Source organism: Rhinatrema bivittatum, chromosome 6 (genome assembly GCF_901001135.1).
Source record: "Rhinatrema bivittatum chromosome 6, aRhiBiv1.1, whole genome shotgun sequence".
In the NCBI taxonomy this organism is placed as follows: domain Eukaryota; kingdom Metazoa; phylum Chordata; class Amphibia; order Gymnophiona; family Rhinatrematidae; genus Rhinatrema; species Rhinatrema bivittatum.
The window spans coordinates 246,742,350-246,759,492 of record NC_042620.1 but is presented as its reverse complement, the minus strand read 5'-3'; the positions used below and the strand labels follow the sequence as shown (position 1 = coordinate 246,759,492).

The window sequence follows — 17,143 nt, the reverse complement described above, 5'->3', positions numbered from 1 at the left end:
TACTACTCTTCAGTTTGTCAATCAGGCCTACCACATCTTCTTGGTTCACCGTGATTTGATTCAGTCCATCTGAATCATTACCCATGAAAACCTTCTCCATTACGGGTACCTCCCCAACATCCTCTTCAGTAAACACCGAAGCAAAGAAATCATTTAATCTTTCTGCGATGGCCTTATCTTCTCTAAGTGCCCCTTTAACCCCTCGATCATCTAACGGACCAACTGACTCCCTCACAGGCTTTCTGCTTCGGATATATTTTAAAAAGTTTTAACTGTGAGGTTTTGCCTCTACAGCCAACTTCATTTCAAATTCTCTCTTAGCCTGTTGTATCAATGTCTTAAATTTAACTTGCCAACGTTTATGCTTTATCCTATTTTCTTCTGTTGGATCCTTCTTCCAGTTTTTGAGTGAAGATCTTTTGGTTAAAATAGCTTCTTTCACCTCCCCTTTTAACCATGCCGGTAATCGTTTTGCCTTCTTTCCACCTTTCTTAATGTGTGGAATACATCTAGACTGTGATTCTAGAATGGTATTTTTTAACAATGACCACGCCTCTTGGATATTTTTTTACTTTTGTAGCTGCTCCTTTCAATTTTTTTCTAACAATTTTTCTCATTTTATCAAAGTTTCCCTTTTGAAAGTTTAGCACGAGAGCCTTGGATTTGCACACTGTTCCTCTTCCAGTCATTAAATCAAATTTGATCATATTATGATCACTATTGCCAAGCGGCCCCACCACCATTAGTTTTCTCAGAAGCCTCACATTTATTTATTTGTTTTTTTATATACCGATATTCAACAAAAGTCATCACGTCGGTGTACATAAAACAAAATTTAGAAATGTTACATTGCAATAAGCTTAATAGTGAGAAGAATAAATGTAAAAAGGAAATGAAAATAAAAAATAGGTGAAAAAAGAAATAGTGAGAAATAGTTAAAATGAGATTAGAAGATAAATTGATTTTATCATGTTGAATATGCTTTTTGAAAAAGCCATGTTTTTAGTTCTTTTTTAAAAGATTGTAAAAAGGCTCAAGTCTTAGATCAATTGGAAGGGTATTCCACAGTAGTGGGCCGGCAATTGAGAAGGCAAGTTGTCTTGTTGAGATAAGACGATATCTTTTTGGAGAGGAAATTTCGAGGAGGCCAGTGTTTGTGGAGCGTAAAGTTCTTTTTGAGGATTGAAAAGTGAGTGTTGTATCCATCCAATTAGACTTATTATTGTACAAAGCTTTATGAATAAGAGATAAAGTTTTGCATTGTATTCTATAAAATACTGGTAACCAGTGAAGAAATTTGAGAACTGGGGAAATGTGATCTGATCTTTTGTGATTACTGAGCAATCTTGCAGCCGCACTTCGTAAAAGTTGAAGAGGAGTAATGGTAGAAGCAGGTAATTCAAGGAGTAATGCATTACAATAGTCTATTTTGGTAAATAGTAGAGCTTGCAGAACAATACGAAAGTCATAATGGTAAAGGAGGGGTTTAATCCTTTTCAAAATTTGAAGTTTGAAAAAGCCAATTTTTATAATGTTGTTAATGTGCCTCTTAAAAGATATTTCAGAGTCTACATTAATTCCAAGGTCTCTTACATTGAGCAAAATTGTTTTGTTAGATAAATAATTATTAAGATGTAGGTCAAGTTCCGGTGAGGATTTGTTACAAATATACGGTATTTCAGTTTTATTATGATTGAGTGTGAGGGACATTTGTATTAATAGATTTTGGATTGTAGTAAGATATGAATTCCAAAGATTTAGTGTATTAATAATATTAGTAATTATCGGGAGGAGAATTTGAACATCATCTGCATAAATATAATAAGTTAATTTAAGATCTGATAGGAGTTTACATAATGGAAGCAAATAAATACTAAATAGTGTAGAGGATAGAGAAGATCCTTGAGGGACTCCATGTGGAAGAGGTATTGTTTTAGATTCATTGTAGTTAGTTTTAACAGTATATGATCTATTGTGCAAGTATGATGTGAACCAGTTGATAGTGGTATCACATAAGCCAATTTCTGTTAGTCTTTTCAAAAGAATAATATGATTTATGGTGTCAAAAGCTGCTGAAATATCGAGGAATATCAAGATAAATTTTTGGCTGTTATGTAAACCTTTTAGAATTAAGTCAGAGAGTGAAATTAATAGGGTTTCTGTGCTAAGAGAACTTCTAAAGCCATGTTGAGCTGGGAAAAGAATTTTATTGTTCTAAATGTTCCTGAAGTTGATGATTAACGATTTTTTCAAGTATTTTAGCTATGAAGGGGAGGTTAGAAATAGGTCTAAAGTTGGTTATAGTATATTAATCGAGGTGAGATTTTTTTAAGAGTAGGTTTGATTACAGCACATTTTAATGTCAGGGAAAATGACTTCATTAAGTGAGAGATTTATAATATCTGTGATTGGTTTAGCAATAGTATTAGAGATTAATTTAAGTAATTTTATAGGTATAGCATCTATTGGATGAGAGGCGGGAATCATTTTTTGGATAATAGTTTGAACTTCAGTAGAAGCTATAGTTTCAAATAATGACCATTTTAAGTTTAAATTAATAGGAGGGGATATCGAGTCTTCATTAATTATTGGCGAATTTATGATAAGATTAAGAATTTTGTCTCTAAAAAAGATAGCAAATTCATCACATGTTATTAATTGTTGGGTTTTAGGTAATGGGGATTTGCATTGAGTGAGTTCTTTAATGTAATTTAAAAGTTCTTTAGGATTAAATTGATATTTATATATTTTATCTGAACAGAAATCTTATTTGGCTTTATTAAAGTCAATATTGTAAATATAAAGAATAGTTTATATCTGTCTTTCAATTGATCGGTTGGATTTCTTCTCCATTTTTTTCAGCTAATCTAAGTAGTTTTTTGATTTTGGAAAGTACTTGAGTGTACCATGGTGATTTGTTTTTGGGAGCATGTTTGATTATTTTTTTGATAATTGGGCATTTGTATTTTGCTATTTCTGAAGTGATGGTTAGCCAAGAATCTACAGCAGCATTGATATTAGATTTGTTTATAGATTTTAAATATTTGGGCATGATTTCAATTAGTTCATCACTGGGGCATGCTTTGTTAAACTCAATATATTTAATTTGATTAGGATGTTCAAGATGAATAGAGTTTAAGCAAAATTTAGTTTCAATGGGTCAGATCTTAAAATCTACGCCCGATTTTATAACATGAAAATAAGATCTAAAGTATGTCCAGATTTTTGAGTTGATGAATTAACTATTTGTTTTAAGCCAATTGCAGATAAAGTGTCTAGAATGAGATGGCAGGGTTTGGAGGGTCCAAGGAAACAAACCGGTAACCGATCCAAGGTGGCTAGCAGCAAACAAACAACAAGGTGGAATCGGTAAAATGGACTTTATTGAATCTTGCCAGACTCTGGCCGAGTTTCGCTCAACGAGCTGCCTCAGGGGCTTTAGAGCCACTTAAATTGGCTCAGATTAGCACGGACTTCACATACACTGTGATTCCAGAAGCATTAATCAGCAGACTGACGTTAGTAGACCGGCACTCACGTACTCTCCACTTTATCTTAACATCAGTAAAACGGCACTCGCATACTATCCACACGAACAAATGCTGTTTGGAGGGTGGAACTTTATCGACATGTAAATTAAAATCCCCTAAAATTATCACTGGATTGTTAATATTAATGTTATTAGAAATAGTTTCAATGAGTGGTGAGGGATTACATTCTAGGAAACCAGGTGGAGCATAAAGAAGTATAATTTGTAAATATTTAGATTTAAATAGAGCAATTTCTAATGAGGGGATGGATTTGATATTGTAATACATAAAATTATATTTTTTAGAGCTATAAAGAGGAGACCAGGACTTTGTTACTCACCTCTTCCCCCTCAGGTTGAGCCACTGGGTTCTGAGGCTGGCAGGACTTAACAAGGGTCCTGTGGAGAATGGTTAGACGGCATCGGTATCCAGGCAATGGTCAAGATCCAAGAGGCAGTTCAAGAAGGAAGGAAGGGAGGCAGAGAACTAGGCTGCTCCCAAGTATTCTCCTCTGGTTCAAATCCTTTCCAGGAGATGAGGTAGAAAATTTTACCTTTGACACACCTGGCATCCAAGATGGTCTGTATTTCATATTTGGGGTTCTCCAAAATCACATTGGTAGGTTGAAGTATGGAATGAGATGTCCAAAACAAGAGCAGAGGCTTCAGCAAAGAGAAATGGAAGACATTATGGACCCTAAGGGTAGGAGGCAGCCAGTGTTGGTAGATGACAGGCCCAACTTGGTGGATGACTGGGAAGGGGCCGATAAAGCGTGGCGAGAACTTCATGGATGGGGTTTTCTATCTAAGGTTTTTAGTGTTAAGTCATACCTTGTCATCTGTTTTGAATAGTGGTGCTGACAGGCGTTTCTTATCGGCCTATTTCTTGGATTTTTTCAACGGCCGTGACAAGGAGTCACTGTGTCTTCTGCCAAAGTTCTCTGAGATCCTGGGCTAGAGTATTAGCTGTGGGACACTGAGCTGGCAGGGGAATAGGAAATGAAAGCTGAGGATGCTTGCTGTAGACTATATAGAAGGGCAAGGAACCCGCGGATTCTCCAGTGTGTTTGTTGTGATAGAATTTTGATCATGGTAGGGAAGTTCAGTCATCTTGCTGGTCATTTACATATGCCATCAGGAAAGCCCTGAAAATCTGTTTGTCTGCTCCAGCTATAGGTCTGCGAATGGTAAGCAGATGAGAGATCCAAAGAAACTTTACATTTTTTGCAGAGGTTCTTCCAGAATTTTGCAGTGAACTGGTCTCTTCTAACTGAGAGAACGTGTTCAGGTAGACAGTTGAGGTGGAATATGTATTGAAAGAAGAGGCTGGCCAGCTCCAGGGCAGACAGCAACCCAGGAAGAGGTACGAAGTGGACCATTTTTGAGAAATAATCTACTATCACTGAAATTATTGGAGAGCTCTCACTAAATCCTGCATTCCACTAAGAATTAAATCTAAAATAGCTCCCTCTCTCGTTGGTTCCTAAACCAATTGCTCCATGAAGCAGTCATTTATTACATCCAGGAACATTATGTCTCTAGCAAGTCCTGATGTTTTCCTTATAACCGGTACTCATGCTCCTGGTCTTAGCAGGTTGAATAATGTAGTGAACACATTACTATTCCCGCTAAATGTGAATATTTTCCTAGTAACCAATACTTAACCTCCCGCTGTCAGCAGGTTGAATAAGGTGGCGAGGGAAATTATGTTGAGTGGAACAGTTAAAACAGAAGCTGGAAAACTCCTGTTCCTGACTCTAGCAGGAGCGAGTATATCAGACCTCTGTAGGTTTCTTTTTTTAATTTTTATCAATAAAAATGATGCTGCTAGATCTATATCGCTCACTTCCAGCATTACAGGTTGAGTAGAATGAGCCAAATGCCAGCTTTTAGGTCCTCCCATGCTCAGCCCCCTAGTCTCCAGTGGCGATCAACACTTCCCTACTCGAACACACCGCCAAGAAACCAACTCTTTGGCTGGAGAGGCTGCCTCCATATTCCCCGGTTCCAACCAATCCCTTTTATTTATAATAAAGGAAAAAAAAAAACTTCCCTATCAATAGTCTTTGCTTCAGGAGTCACCACAGGGAGCACAGCCAAGCGGGGAGGAAGAAAGAGGCATGAGGGATCTGGCACCACCAGATTTCGGTGCTCTCAAAGGGCAGAAGCACATCAAGAGTCATCAACCCCCTGAGCACTCACCTCAACCAGGAGGGATGGCCCCACCAGGTCCTAACAACCTTCTGGGAAGGCTCTTCCAAAATTCTGTCTTCATCTTACTCTTATTTATTTATTTAAGTGTATTCCAGACTGCAGGTTTTGCATCATCTACCATCTGCTGGAGACACAGAAATACTGAGAGACTGCAGGTGGCACACTAGGTTATATGCAGTGTCAGTAAAACTTTCTCTGTCTCCATCTGCTGGCAGGGAGACAAAATCCAGGAGTCTGGACTGATCTGTGAATTGATTATTTACTCTTTCAGATAATAGAAGAACTAGGGGGCACTCCATGAAGTTAGAAAGTAGCACATTTAAAACTAATCAGAGAAAATTATTTTTCACTCAATGTACAGTTAAGCTCTGGAATTTGTTGCCAGAGGATGTGGTTAGTGCAGTTAGTGTAGCTGAGTTTAAAAAATGTTTGGATAAGTTCTTGGAGGAGAAGTCCATTAACAGCTATTAATCAAGTTGACTTAGGGTATAGCTGTTATCGACCTTGCTAGGTAGTTAGCAATCTGTTACGCTCACCTCCTCCACAGGAGAGAAGTCAGAAATCTGCTGTCATTCACTCCGCCAGGAGGGCGGAGTTGGCAAGCTGTTCTGCTGTGCTCCTGAAAGGGGAAGGAGTAGCGATATGACATGACCTGCTCCTCCAGAGGGGAGGAGTTAGCTATCTGTAATTCTAGGAGTTTACTATTCAGCAGGAGTGGATGTTTCTATGATTCATTCTGCTTTGATATTCTTTAAACTGAGGGATCGCAGGTGGCCCACCAGTATATCTAGGGGGTGCTTTTCAGCTTTTCTCTGACTCCATCTGCTGGACAGGAGGCAAACCCAGCAGTCTGGACTGATCCTAGGTACTACAGGTAAGAAACTAATTTTCCTTTTCCAACAGTGGCCAAATCAGGCTACAAGTATCTGGCAAGTACCCAAACACTAAGTAGATCCCATGCTAATAATGCCAGTAATAGCAGTGGCTATGGGAGTAGGAATGCAAACAATTAGGGTCCTTTAAATGTATTAGTGTATTCACTATATATCTGGTAATGACCTAAAAGAGAATGATTAAACTCTTGATAAGGTGTGAGGAATTTCTGAAGTTAAAAAGCTAATTTTTTTTTTTTGTACGAAAGTGTCACCTGCCTATAAATTAAAGGATGAGCTAGGGGTGGGGGAAATATAATCATACAAACTTCTGGTTTTTGCCTGTTTTTCTGACTACCTATTTTATATCAAACACACTATTCAATACAGACACCAATCACACTAAATAATATACCCCAACAGTTTACATCTTCCCAATACTTTTAAGTTTGAAAAATTTCCCCAAGCAGTATTTACATATTCTTTTCAGCCACCATGGTGATCCTAGGTGCTCCCAATTTAGATTCCAATTAAGAATATGGGCTGAGATAGGGTTTGGGAAACTTTACTATAACTCCTAGTGAATATAACACATGCCTGAAGCTTAACTGGCAAAACTAAAAAGCAGCAGGTCCAGCAGTGCACAGGAGAACTCTCCCTTGTTTTCAGAAGCTTTCTAAGAAAGTTATTGAAAAACTACTCTGCACTGACACACAACAGATTCAAATCACCAATCTAGGTGGCTTACTACACCTGCTTATCATCAAAGAACAGTACTAACATACAAAAAATTCACGATTAGTTGCATTTCTTCTACATGTAAACAGATTAAGGAAAATGTCCTGACAATACGCCACCATGGATACTAAAGGAATGAAGGCCAAAAAGGACATTCATTTCTTACCTCATTGTTATATGCAGGTACAGGTTTAGGTGGTGGTAGTTGCAGTTGTACCATTCCTGAGACTGCTGGAATCTCTATTGCAATAGAAGGTACTCCTGGAGGTGCTGGGGCTGCATAATCTGCTATTAGTGGTGAAGATGTTGAAGGAAGTTCTTTTGTTACTGGATGTGCTGCCTCTGGCAGTACTTGAGAAATCAATGGTTGTGGAATAAAAATGGAACCAAGAGCTGTAGACTGCGGTAGTGCCTTAACCACCGACTTATCTAAACCAAAATCTCTCTCTTCAATGCTTTCTCCTATATTTGAGAAAAAAAAAGTAATTATGAATACCAGAGAGAACAAAGAAGAAAAGTGAAACAAAGAGAAGGGAAGAGAAACAGAAAAGTGTTGGGAGATAGAAACAGGAAGGTTGGGAGATAGAAATCATAGGATAGTCAAAGTCTAATCCCACCATCTCACCAACTAGAAGAAAAATACATCCTAAGTTTTTTTTAATGCATTTTCTTGCATTAAAAAGGGAATTAAAACTATGCTAGTGAGTGGCTGTGTGCTGGAAGTGGGGGGCAGGCTAAGAATCTCATATTTATAGAATGACTTTTCTCATCACAGGACAATTTAATGCTATTGGATAATAGAACTGAACTTTCCTATTGAAGGACTTTGTAATGGCACTGGGTACATGGTATTTACCTGACATCTCTAGGTTGATTTTTGTGTAGGCATGGCTGGATTCTACTGCAGGGTTATCCCCAATATATTTGTTTTGACTGTTGAAGCTGCAAACAGGGATGTGCTGAGGCACTTGTGGCAAAGGGCCTCCATTTATAACCTCTCCAATGGAGATAGTTCGCTTCTGCTCAATCAGAAGAGATTTTCTTGGCTTGCAGAATCCCTCAGGTTCCAGGAAAGATGTGCGATTCAGCTCAACATAGCTTTGCCAAAAAACAAATCAAAACAGGAATAAGCAAAGAATAGAGGAAATGAAGCAAAATGGTATATGGAAGCAGAATAGTTTACAGGGGTTCAGGACATCAGAAACAGTTGTATGGATGGAGGGTGCAGGAACTAAGAGCAGAATAGATTTAAACATATAGAGAAATGAGAAAAAAGGCAACATCTGGAAAACTATCTAATTACGTAGCATGGGAAATACAGTCCAGATCTATAGGCAATCATGAAAGAGGCTGACTTGCTTATAGTGGCAGTCAGAGAGACATGATACATAGAGAATCATGACTGGGATATAGTTATACCAGGTTACAAGAACTTAAGTGCCATGATGGGTTAAGACCATAGTGCAACAAGCTCAGCATCCTGTCTCTGACAGTGACCAGTCCAAATCACAAATGCCCATCTGATTCCACTTTATCTATTACTTATATCTTGCTCCCAGGGATAAGCACTGACTTTCCCAAGTTTGCCTGGCTAATAACTGTTTATGGACTTTTCATTCAGGAACTTGTCCAATCCTCTGTTGAGCCCCACTATGTTAGTTGCCTTGACCACATCCTCTGGCAACAGATTCATAACTTGTTTGTGTGTAGAGTGAAAAAATATTCCTACAATTTGTTTTAAATCTGTCAGTTGTTAGCTTCATGAGAGTACCCTAATCCTTTTAAAGGACAAAAACATTCCTATTTACCCATTCCACCCCACTCAGTTTATTAATCTCAATCATGTCTCTTCTCCAAAATAAAGACCCTTTATTTAAATTTTCTCCATAAGGCAGCTTTTCTAGCCCCTTTATCATTTTTGTCACTCTTTTCTGTACCTTTTCTATGTCCACTGTGTCTTTTTAAAAATGGGAGAACCAGAACTAAACACAAATCACAAGGTGCAGTTGCCCCATGGATCTATACAAAGGCATTATGATATTCTCATTCCTGTTTTTAAATAATTCCCAACATTCCATTTGCTTGTTCGACCACCATACACTGAGCCGAAGATTTCAACGTATTGCCCACAATGACTCCAAGGTCCTTTTCCTGGATAGTGACTCCTAATATGATACCCAGCATCAGGTACCTGTATAGTTGGGATTATTTTCCCTATGTGTATTACTTTGTACCTGTCCACATTAAATTGCATCTGCCATTTAGATGTCCAGTCTCCTAGTCTCACAAGTTCCTTCTGCAATTCCTCACAATCTGCTGCTATTTAACTACTCAAAACGATTTTGTCATCTGCAGATTTGGTCATCGCACTCATTGTTCCTGTCTCCAGATCATATATGAATATAATAAATAGCAGAGGTCCCAGTGCAGACCCCTGCAATAATCTACTCATAATTAACAGGGTAGGAAGAAAGGGAAAAGGGGCAGCAATATATGTTTATATATAAAAATAATATTAAAGCAACAGGAGGGCCTACGATGTAAGGAGGTGGCACTGTGGGTTAATCTGCAGAGGGGGAATGGAACATCCATTTATACTGGTGTTATATACAGACCTCTTCCGCAAGCAGAAGAAATGGATAGTTTTAATTTAAGGAGAAATGTATTCTTACCTGATAATTTCCTATCCTTAAATCCTGCTACACCAACCTTGATATGAGTTTATCTCTCCCTACCAGTAGATAAAGAGAAGATAACTTCTTCAGTGACTTCACCTGTACTTATATGGGGAGCAGTCCAGAACAAAGCCAGCATTCCATGATAAACTCTAAAGCTCAGAACACTATATTTCAAAGTCATTAACAATAGTTTGAAAACCAAAAAGGATCCTCTTAGAATAACTACCCCTCCACTATTTGAGTAAGTCAGGGATGGAACAATAGAATAAGTAAAGTAGAGAGAGGTGTCTGTCAATGTTTACTTAAACTGTCTTTTCAAATAGCACCTAAAATGCCTTATTCTGATCCCAAAAATACTTTCATTTTCAAGGCCCAAACCTCCCGGGAGGGTCCTGGACTGGTAAAACAGGATTCAAAGAAAGGAAATCATTAGATAAGAATACATTTCTCCTTCCTTATCATCCAGCTACACCAGTCTAGACATATGCCTAATAAATCTAGGAAGGAAGCAATTTGGGCTACTCTGGGAATACTTATTCCAAAGTACATATCCTCCTTTGCGTGAATATCCAGCCTATAATGCTTAGTAAAAGAATGCAAAGACAACTAAGTAGCCACCTTGCAAATATATTCCAGAACGACATAAATAGTCTCTACCCAAAATTAAGATTATGCTCTTGTTGAGTGGGCCCAAAGAATCTCTGGGACCTGATGACCTTTTAGCATATATACTGAAGCAATTACCCCTTAATCCATCTCGCTAAGCTTGCTTTAGAAGCTGCTTCACCCTTGCATGGTCCTCCAAACAGCACAGACAACCTATCTTACCTTCAGAAGAAATTAATGACCTCTAAGTATCTGATTAGAACCTAACGGAAATCCAAGAATCTTAAAGACTTGTTCCTGCCATGACCGATTTTGCTGGAAAAAGCTGACAGTGTAACTATCTGATTTAAATGAAATGCAAAGACCATGTTAGGCAAATGGGAGGAAACTGGCCATATAGAAACAAAATCTGAGGAAAAATACTGAGAAAAATCCCAACAAAACAAGGCCTGGAGTTCAGAAATATCCCTAGATGAACAAACAGCTACCAGAAAACAATTTGAGAGACACATCCTTCAGAGAAACATGTTTGAAAGGTTCACATGGAGGACCCACCAGAGCTTTAAGAACCAAATAAGGTCTCAATGGAGAACCACCAGTTTAAAGGGGAGCACATATTTGTTTTATCCCGAAGGAACTGAAAGACATCCAGATGAGAAGTGACCAAGGCTCCTTGGATTCTACTTCTCTAACAGGATATCATAGCCATTTGAACTTTCAGAGAATTTAAGACCAGACCTTTAACCAGATATCATTGAATATTAGAAATATCCGCTTTCCACAGAGATATGGTCACTCCCTCTAGTATGCCTAGAATAGGCTCCAGACTCGAATATAAGCTAGCAAAGTGGACCTTCAAAAGAGTAGATATTACTGAAAAGCAATATCCTTTCTTACACAGATGCAATATCTCAAGACTCAGGCCGTAAGATAAAATGAAGACAGGTCTTCCATGAGAATTGAATTCTGAACCAGAAGACATTGAGTTCCCTAAAATCATAATGGAAGATCAATCTGCAACCTTATCAGAACCACATACCAAGTCTTCACTGCCAATCCAAAGTTATTAGAATGACCTGTAACCACCCCTCCTCTATCTTTCTCAAGATCCTTCTAACAGAAGCCAGAAAGGACACACATACAAGAGTTATTCCTTTGGCCTTGGTTGGATTATGTATCTATGCCTTTGGAACAGAACTCCTTATACTGGCTGAAGAACTGGAACACCTTGGCATTCTTACAATTGCCATGAGATCTTTTTGAGGAGTGCCGCATTGATCTAATATCTGTTAAAAGGCATTCTGACCAAGTTCCTACTCCTCTGGATCCAAAATGTTTCTGCTGAGAAAGTCAGATTGTACTTTCTCCAGTTCTTAAATATGAGCCACAGACATCTGAATATTTCCTTTCGCCCAACAAAACAGGAGGTTCTCCTCCTTGGATGCTCTCTGGCTCCAAGTAAGCCCATGTCTGTTCATGTAAGCCACTGCTGTTTTATTGTCAGTCAGAACCTGGACTGCCTTTCCATTAACCAAAGGTAGGAAATGCAAAAGGACTAATATGACTACTCCAATTTTCAATCTGTTGACAGATCAAAAGGTTTCTCTTGAAGCGATGGTCCCTGAACAACTCCATGTTGACAGTGCTCTCTCCATTTCATCAAAGTTGCATTTGTATTGATAAGAACCCTTGAGGGTGGCTCTAGACGTTCCTTTCATCAAATTTTATGGTGTTAACCACCAATAGCAGCTCTCCCTCACTGGTTCTTGAAGGGGAAGATGAAGCTCATAATCCTGAGATAGAGGAAACCATTCAGAGAGAGAGAAGACTGTAGGAAATGCATGTGGTTTCTGGCCCATAGTACAAGATCCAAGGAAGCTGCCATGGAACCAAGCATTGGTAGATAATCCCAAGATATGGGAGCCTTCTGAGCCCTAAAGTTTTCCACCTGATCTATAATCTTGGATACTCTCTCTCCAGGGTTAGAAAACAGAGCTCCCAGATACTTCTGTGACTAGGAAGGAAGAAGTAAAATTGATACCCAGCTCAAGCTTCCCACAACCTGTATTATACTGTCACCGAGATTATGCCCTGATGTGACTTAATTCTGATCAAACAGTCAGCAAGATATGAGTGAACCATAATTCCTTCCTTACTCAAGAAAGTTGCTACCATTACCAGTACTTTGGTAAAGATTCTTGGAGCAGTGCCGGGACTGAAAGGGAGCACTCTTAATTGATAATGTTTCCCCTAAGACACAAAAAACAAGAAACCTCTCATGATCTTCTCTGATGGAAATATGAAAATATGTTTCCAAAAGATCCAGACACAAGAGGAAGTTGCCCTTTTTCATCACCAATAATATGGACTGGACAGTGTCCACTAGGAAGCAAGAAACACGAAGACTGGCATTATTTATTTGGAGCTTTTTCTATACCGGCATTCGTGATACAATCATATCATGCCGGTTTACAGGTAACGGGGGGTGAATTAACCTTGAACATTTAACATGTGGAGAGAAGCAAAAAATTACAATAAAACAAGGGTGTTGGAATTGGGGGAAGAAGAAGACAGAGCAAGAGTAACTCAACAGGAAGAGGATCAAATTATTTACATTGTGCTGAAAGGTATCTTAATGGTTGTTGCAGTGAGTCAGTTAGACTCGGGAAAGGCTTGTTTAAATAACCAAGTCTTAAGCCTTTTTCTAAATGTTAATAAGCATGGTTTCTGTCTGAGATCAGGTGGAATGGCATTCCATATAGATGGTCCCGCTGTAGAGAAGGCCCATTCTCTGAAAGCTAGATGGTGTGTAGATTTGGTTGGGGGAGATCTCCATCAGACTGATAATATATCTGTAAGATCCATCATTCTTTGGGAAAGTAAAAACAGCAAGCTTGTGCTTCATGTGGAACCGGAAACACATCATGCATCTATTCAAGCTTTTGCAGAATAACATGAATGGCCAGTTTCCTGTTAAGTGAAACATGGGGAGAAATCAAAGGTTTAGAAATCAGAGCAAAGAGCCCCAGGGTAAAGTTATTGTATGACATCCAGAAACCACCAGTCTGATGTTATATGAGTCCTAAACTGAAAAATCTGTTGAAGGTGATGCCTACAGAAACAACCAAGGAGGGGACCCACCATTCATCATCAGAGGCATGAGTGGTCCCTGCAGGACCACTAGTCTCAGTTCTCATCTTTTTAGCCTCCACAAAAGAATTTATTTTTTCCCTCAATCTGAAACACAGGGAAGCATACTGTTTCCTGGCTTTTACTTTCTAGAGCAATGTTTTCCAACCAATATACCATACATAGCACATTGGTGTGCCTTCAGACCTGATCAATGTGCCTCAAAAAAGTCACTGCTATTTGATGTTCAAAACCAGACCAATCAATTTCCAAATACCATCACTAAAAACACGGCAAGATTTACTGTAGCCTTAATTATAGACAAAGAGACCTCATACAAATGTGGCTAGAATACCATATGCAGTGCAGTGCACAGGACGCCACTCAGGTAATACGGTGATAACTGTAATCGAAGTGCACCGTTATAATTGTTCAAATCATCGGTCTCTTTGCCCAAAAGATCAAGTAAGGACAGCTTGTGTCCGTTTACTAGCAATTTATGAGGCAGTATAACGTTTTACTTATCGTGGTGTAGGTAGCATTATATAGCGGGAGTATGCAGTCAGGGTTTAAGACACGGCTCGTGTTTCTTGCACCAGCTTCCTCAGGGGCCTCACAATGCCACAAAATTCCCAGTACTGCTGCTCAGCGTCTGCTACTCGGCTGCAGGTCCTGTCAGGCTGCCTGACAGGACCTGCAGCCGAGTAGCAGACGCTGAGCGGCAGTACTGGGAATTTTGTGGCATTGTGAGGCCCCTGAGGAAGCTGGTGCAAGAAACACGAGCCGTGTCTTAAACCCTGACTGCATACTCCCGCTATATAATGCTACCTACACCACGATAAGTAAAACGTTATACTGCCTCATAAATTGCTAGTAAACGGACACAAGCTGTCCTTACTTGATCTTTTGGGCAAAGAGACCGATGATTTGAACAATTATAACGGTGCACTTCGATTACAGTTATCACCGTATTACCTGAGTGGCGTCCTGTGCACTGCACTGCATATGGTATTCTAGCCACATTTGTATGAGGTCTCTTTGTCTATAATTAAGGCTACAGTAAATCTTGCCGTGTTTTTAGTGATGGTATTTGGAAATTGATAGTTTAAGATTCCATCCCTTCGGACAGTTGGTTTTATAAGTGCAAAACCAGACCAAAACATGAGTTCTGCTCACACCAGCTCACAGCAACAAGAGGTGGCTTTAAACATATAGGAGCTCTTCTCAGAGAACATGTCTAATCATGCATGCTTCTTCTTTCTAGCTGCAGCCCCAGAGTATGGAAATTAATGGGCAGAATACAAAGCATAGATAGTTGGGCCCTCTTTGTGCAGCACACACAAACCATACAGCACTTTCTCATCTTTCCCTTCCTGACCACCCCCTTACTTATCCACAGGGTAAGTGAAATGGAATGTGTGTACAATGAACACTGGATGTGACTCTGAGTGTTGGGAGTAACAGCAGTGAAGGAACTCTGGCAGCCACAAGTGGAAGTCAAGGTAAATACTCCTTTGCCAGCATGTCAGGTGGCAGGGGAGTCGATAAGGCACCAATGAGCGTATCAAGGTGCTCGAGGAGCGGTGCCAACATCGAGGGAGCCGGTTCCGGGGCCACTATGGGGGCCGGTGGCGATTGGAAGCCTCGTAAGGCTTTAAACACTGCCTCTTGGACCATGCAGTCCAATACCTCCTGGGAAGCCAGCATGAGTGGCACGGCGATTGGGGTAGGAGGCAGGCTAGATGTCACAGGAGCCTCCACAGGGGCCTGTGGAGGCTCGGTGCCCGGCACCGGTATTGGTGGGGAACGCCTAGGGGTCCTGGGTCCAGAGGAGTATGAAGGCTCCTCTCCCCGGGCCCTCTTTGCAGGCGGCTCGATGGAAGTCTATGCCGCTGCGGTATCAGTGCCAGTACCGGTCAGGGACGCACGTCTGTGCCGGTGTTGATGTTTCCCTCGGTGCTCGGTCCTGTCTTTCCCCGGCACCAGCACCGAGGATGATGACGCCGATGTCCTCGATGGAGTCGGTGACGGACGGTCACTCTGTCCACGGTGCTCCTGGCGAATCGTCTCCAAGGTCAATGGACCCTCCACAGTCGGTGGCGCTTGAACTGGCATCAATGGAGCAGTCTGTTTTGAAGCAAATAACTGTTCCATTTTTGTCCAGGCGAGTGTGACGGCCTTTGGGGGTCATTTGTGCACAACTAGGGCTTCGACGAACATCGTGCAAGGGGCCTAAGCATAAAACACATACTTCAAGCGGGTCCGTTATGGACATAGTCCTCGGACACTGGGGCATACCTGTGGTCGCCATGTTAAAATTTGGCAGGCGTGCAGTCAGTGACCGTCAGGCACCGAAGCGGTAAGCCATCGGGAACAGACGCAAGTACCGGAAAAAACACTTACTGAGCGTCGGCGGGAACGGAGTGCGATGGGGGACCCCGCTAAGGGATTTTTGAGAAGATAAACTTCAAATAGTTCCGTGAGGAAAGTTGTGAGAAATTTCTCACAGAGCTCCTAAACCATGAGGCAACTGCTGCACGGAAATAACTGCTGCGCGGAAATAACTGCTGCACGGAAATAAAAGAGACTGAAGGGGGACCCCTGCTGACTGCAGGGTTAGTGGCATGCTGAGCATGCTCAGTGTGCCAGTCAAAGTCCTAGAAACTTTGACAAAAGTGTTCCGTGATAGGGCTCCATCGATGATGTCACCCATATGTGAGGACTACCATCCTGCTTGTCCTGAGAGAAAGAGTTTCTCAGTATTCCAGGCAGTGAGTATATGAGTATGGGAACAAGACTGGATCCATGCTTGCTCGGCTGCTGCGATGCAAGACACAGAGGATGTTAATCTCCAGTACATGGAAGGCTGATTCCTCCCTAGTGTACTCTAATACGGAGATTAATGACAGATTTAAATAATTTTTTCAACAGCTATACTCTGTGGACGGTTCTGTTTCAGAAGCAGCAATCGCTGGTTACTTGGCAGGAGTACAGATGCCAGAACTGTCAGACCTCCAGAAGGAGAGACTGATGGCGCCTCTCTCAGCACTGGAAATCTAAACTGCTATCTCTTGCCTTCTTGGGAAGAAAAGCCCAGGTCCTGATGGATATCCTGTAGAATTTTACAAGCAGTTTCTGATAAGAGTTGGTAGGTCTGCTAAAAGCCCTCTTTGATTGCAGGTACACCTAGATTATAATGGCAATTTATTTGTTGCTATTATTGTATTGTTATATAAACCAGAATGGGATGCATACAAGCCGTAAGCATATTGTCTGATATCATTATTGAATGTGGACATGAAAAATTTAGCCAAGGCCTTGCAGATCTGGCTCACCAGTTGTATGGGATCCCTGGTAGTTACTGACCAATCGGGCTT

The 17,143-nt window shown here is 40.5% G+C and overlaps 1 protein-coding gene across 3 annotated transcripts in view; it reads right to left on the bottom strand.

The window, feature by feature from the left end:
• MCM3AP (minichromosome maintenance complex component 3 associated protein) overlaps positions 1-17,143 on the bottom strand; it is a 248,152-nt gene that overhangs the window by 121,442 nt on the left and 109,567 nt on the right. For all 3 annotated transcript variants that reach the window (XM_029606724.1, XM_029606728.1, XM_029606727.1), the window contains exons 12-13: positions 8,210-8,451; positions 7,520-7,815 (exon numbers count right to left, since the gene is read on the bottom strand). In XM_029606724.1, the coding sequence (XP_029462584.1) occupies positions 7,520-7,815; positions 8,210-8,451 (538 nt within the window). The remainder of the gene's footprint in view (positions 1-7,519; positions 7,816-8,209; positions 8,452-17,143) is intronic.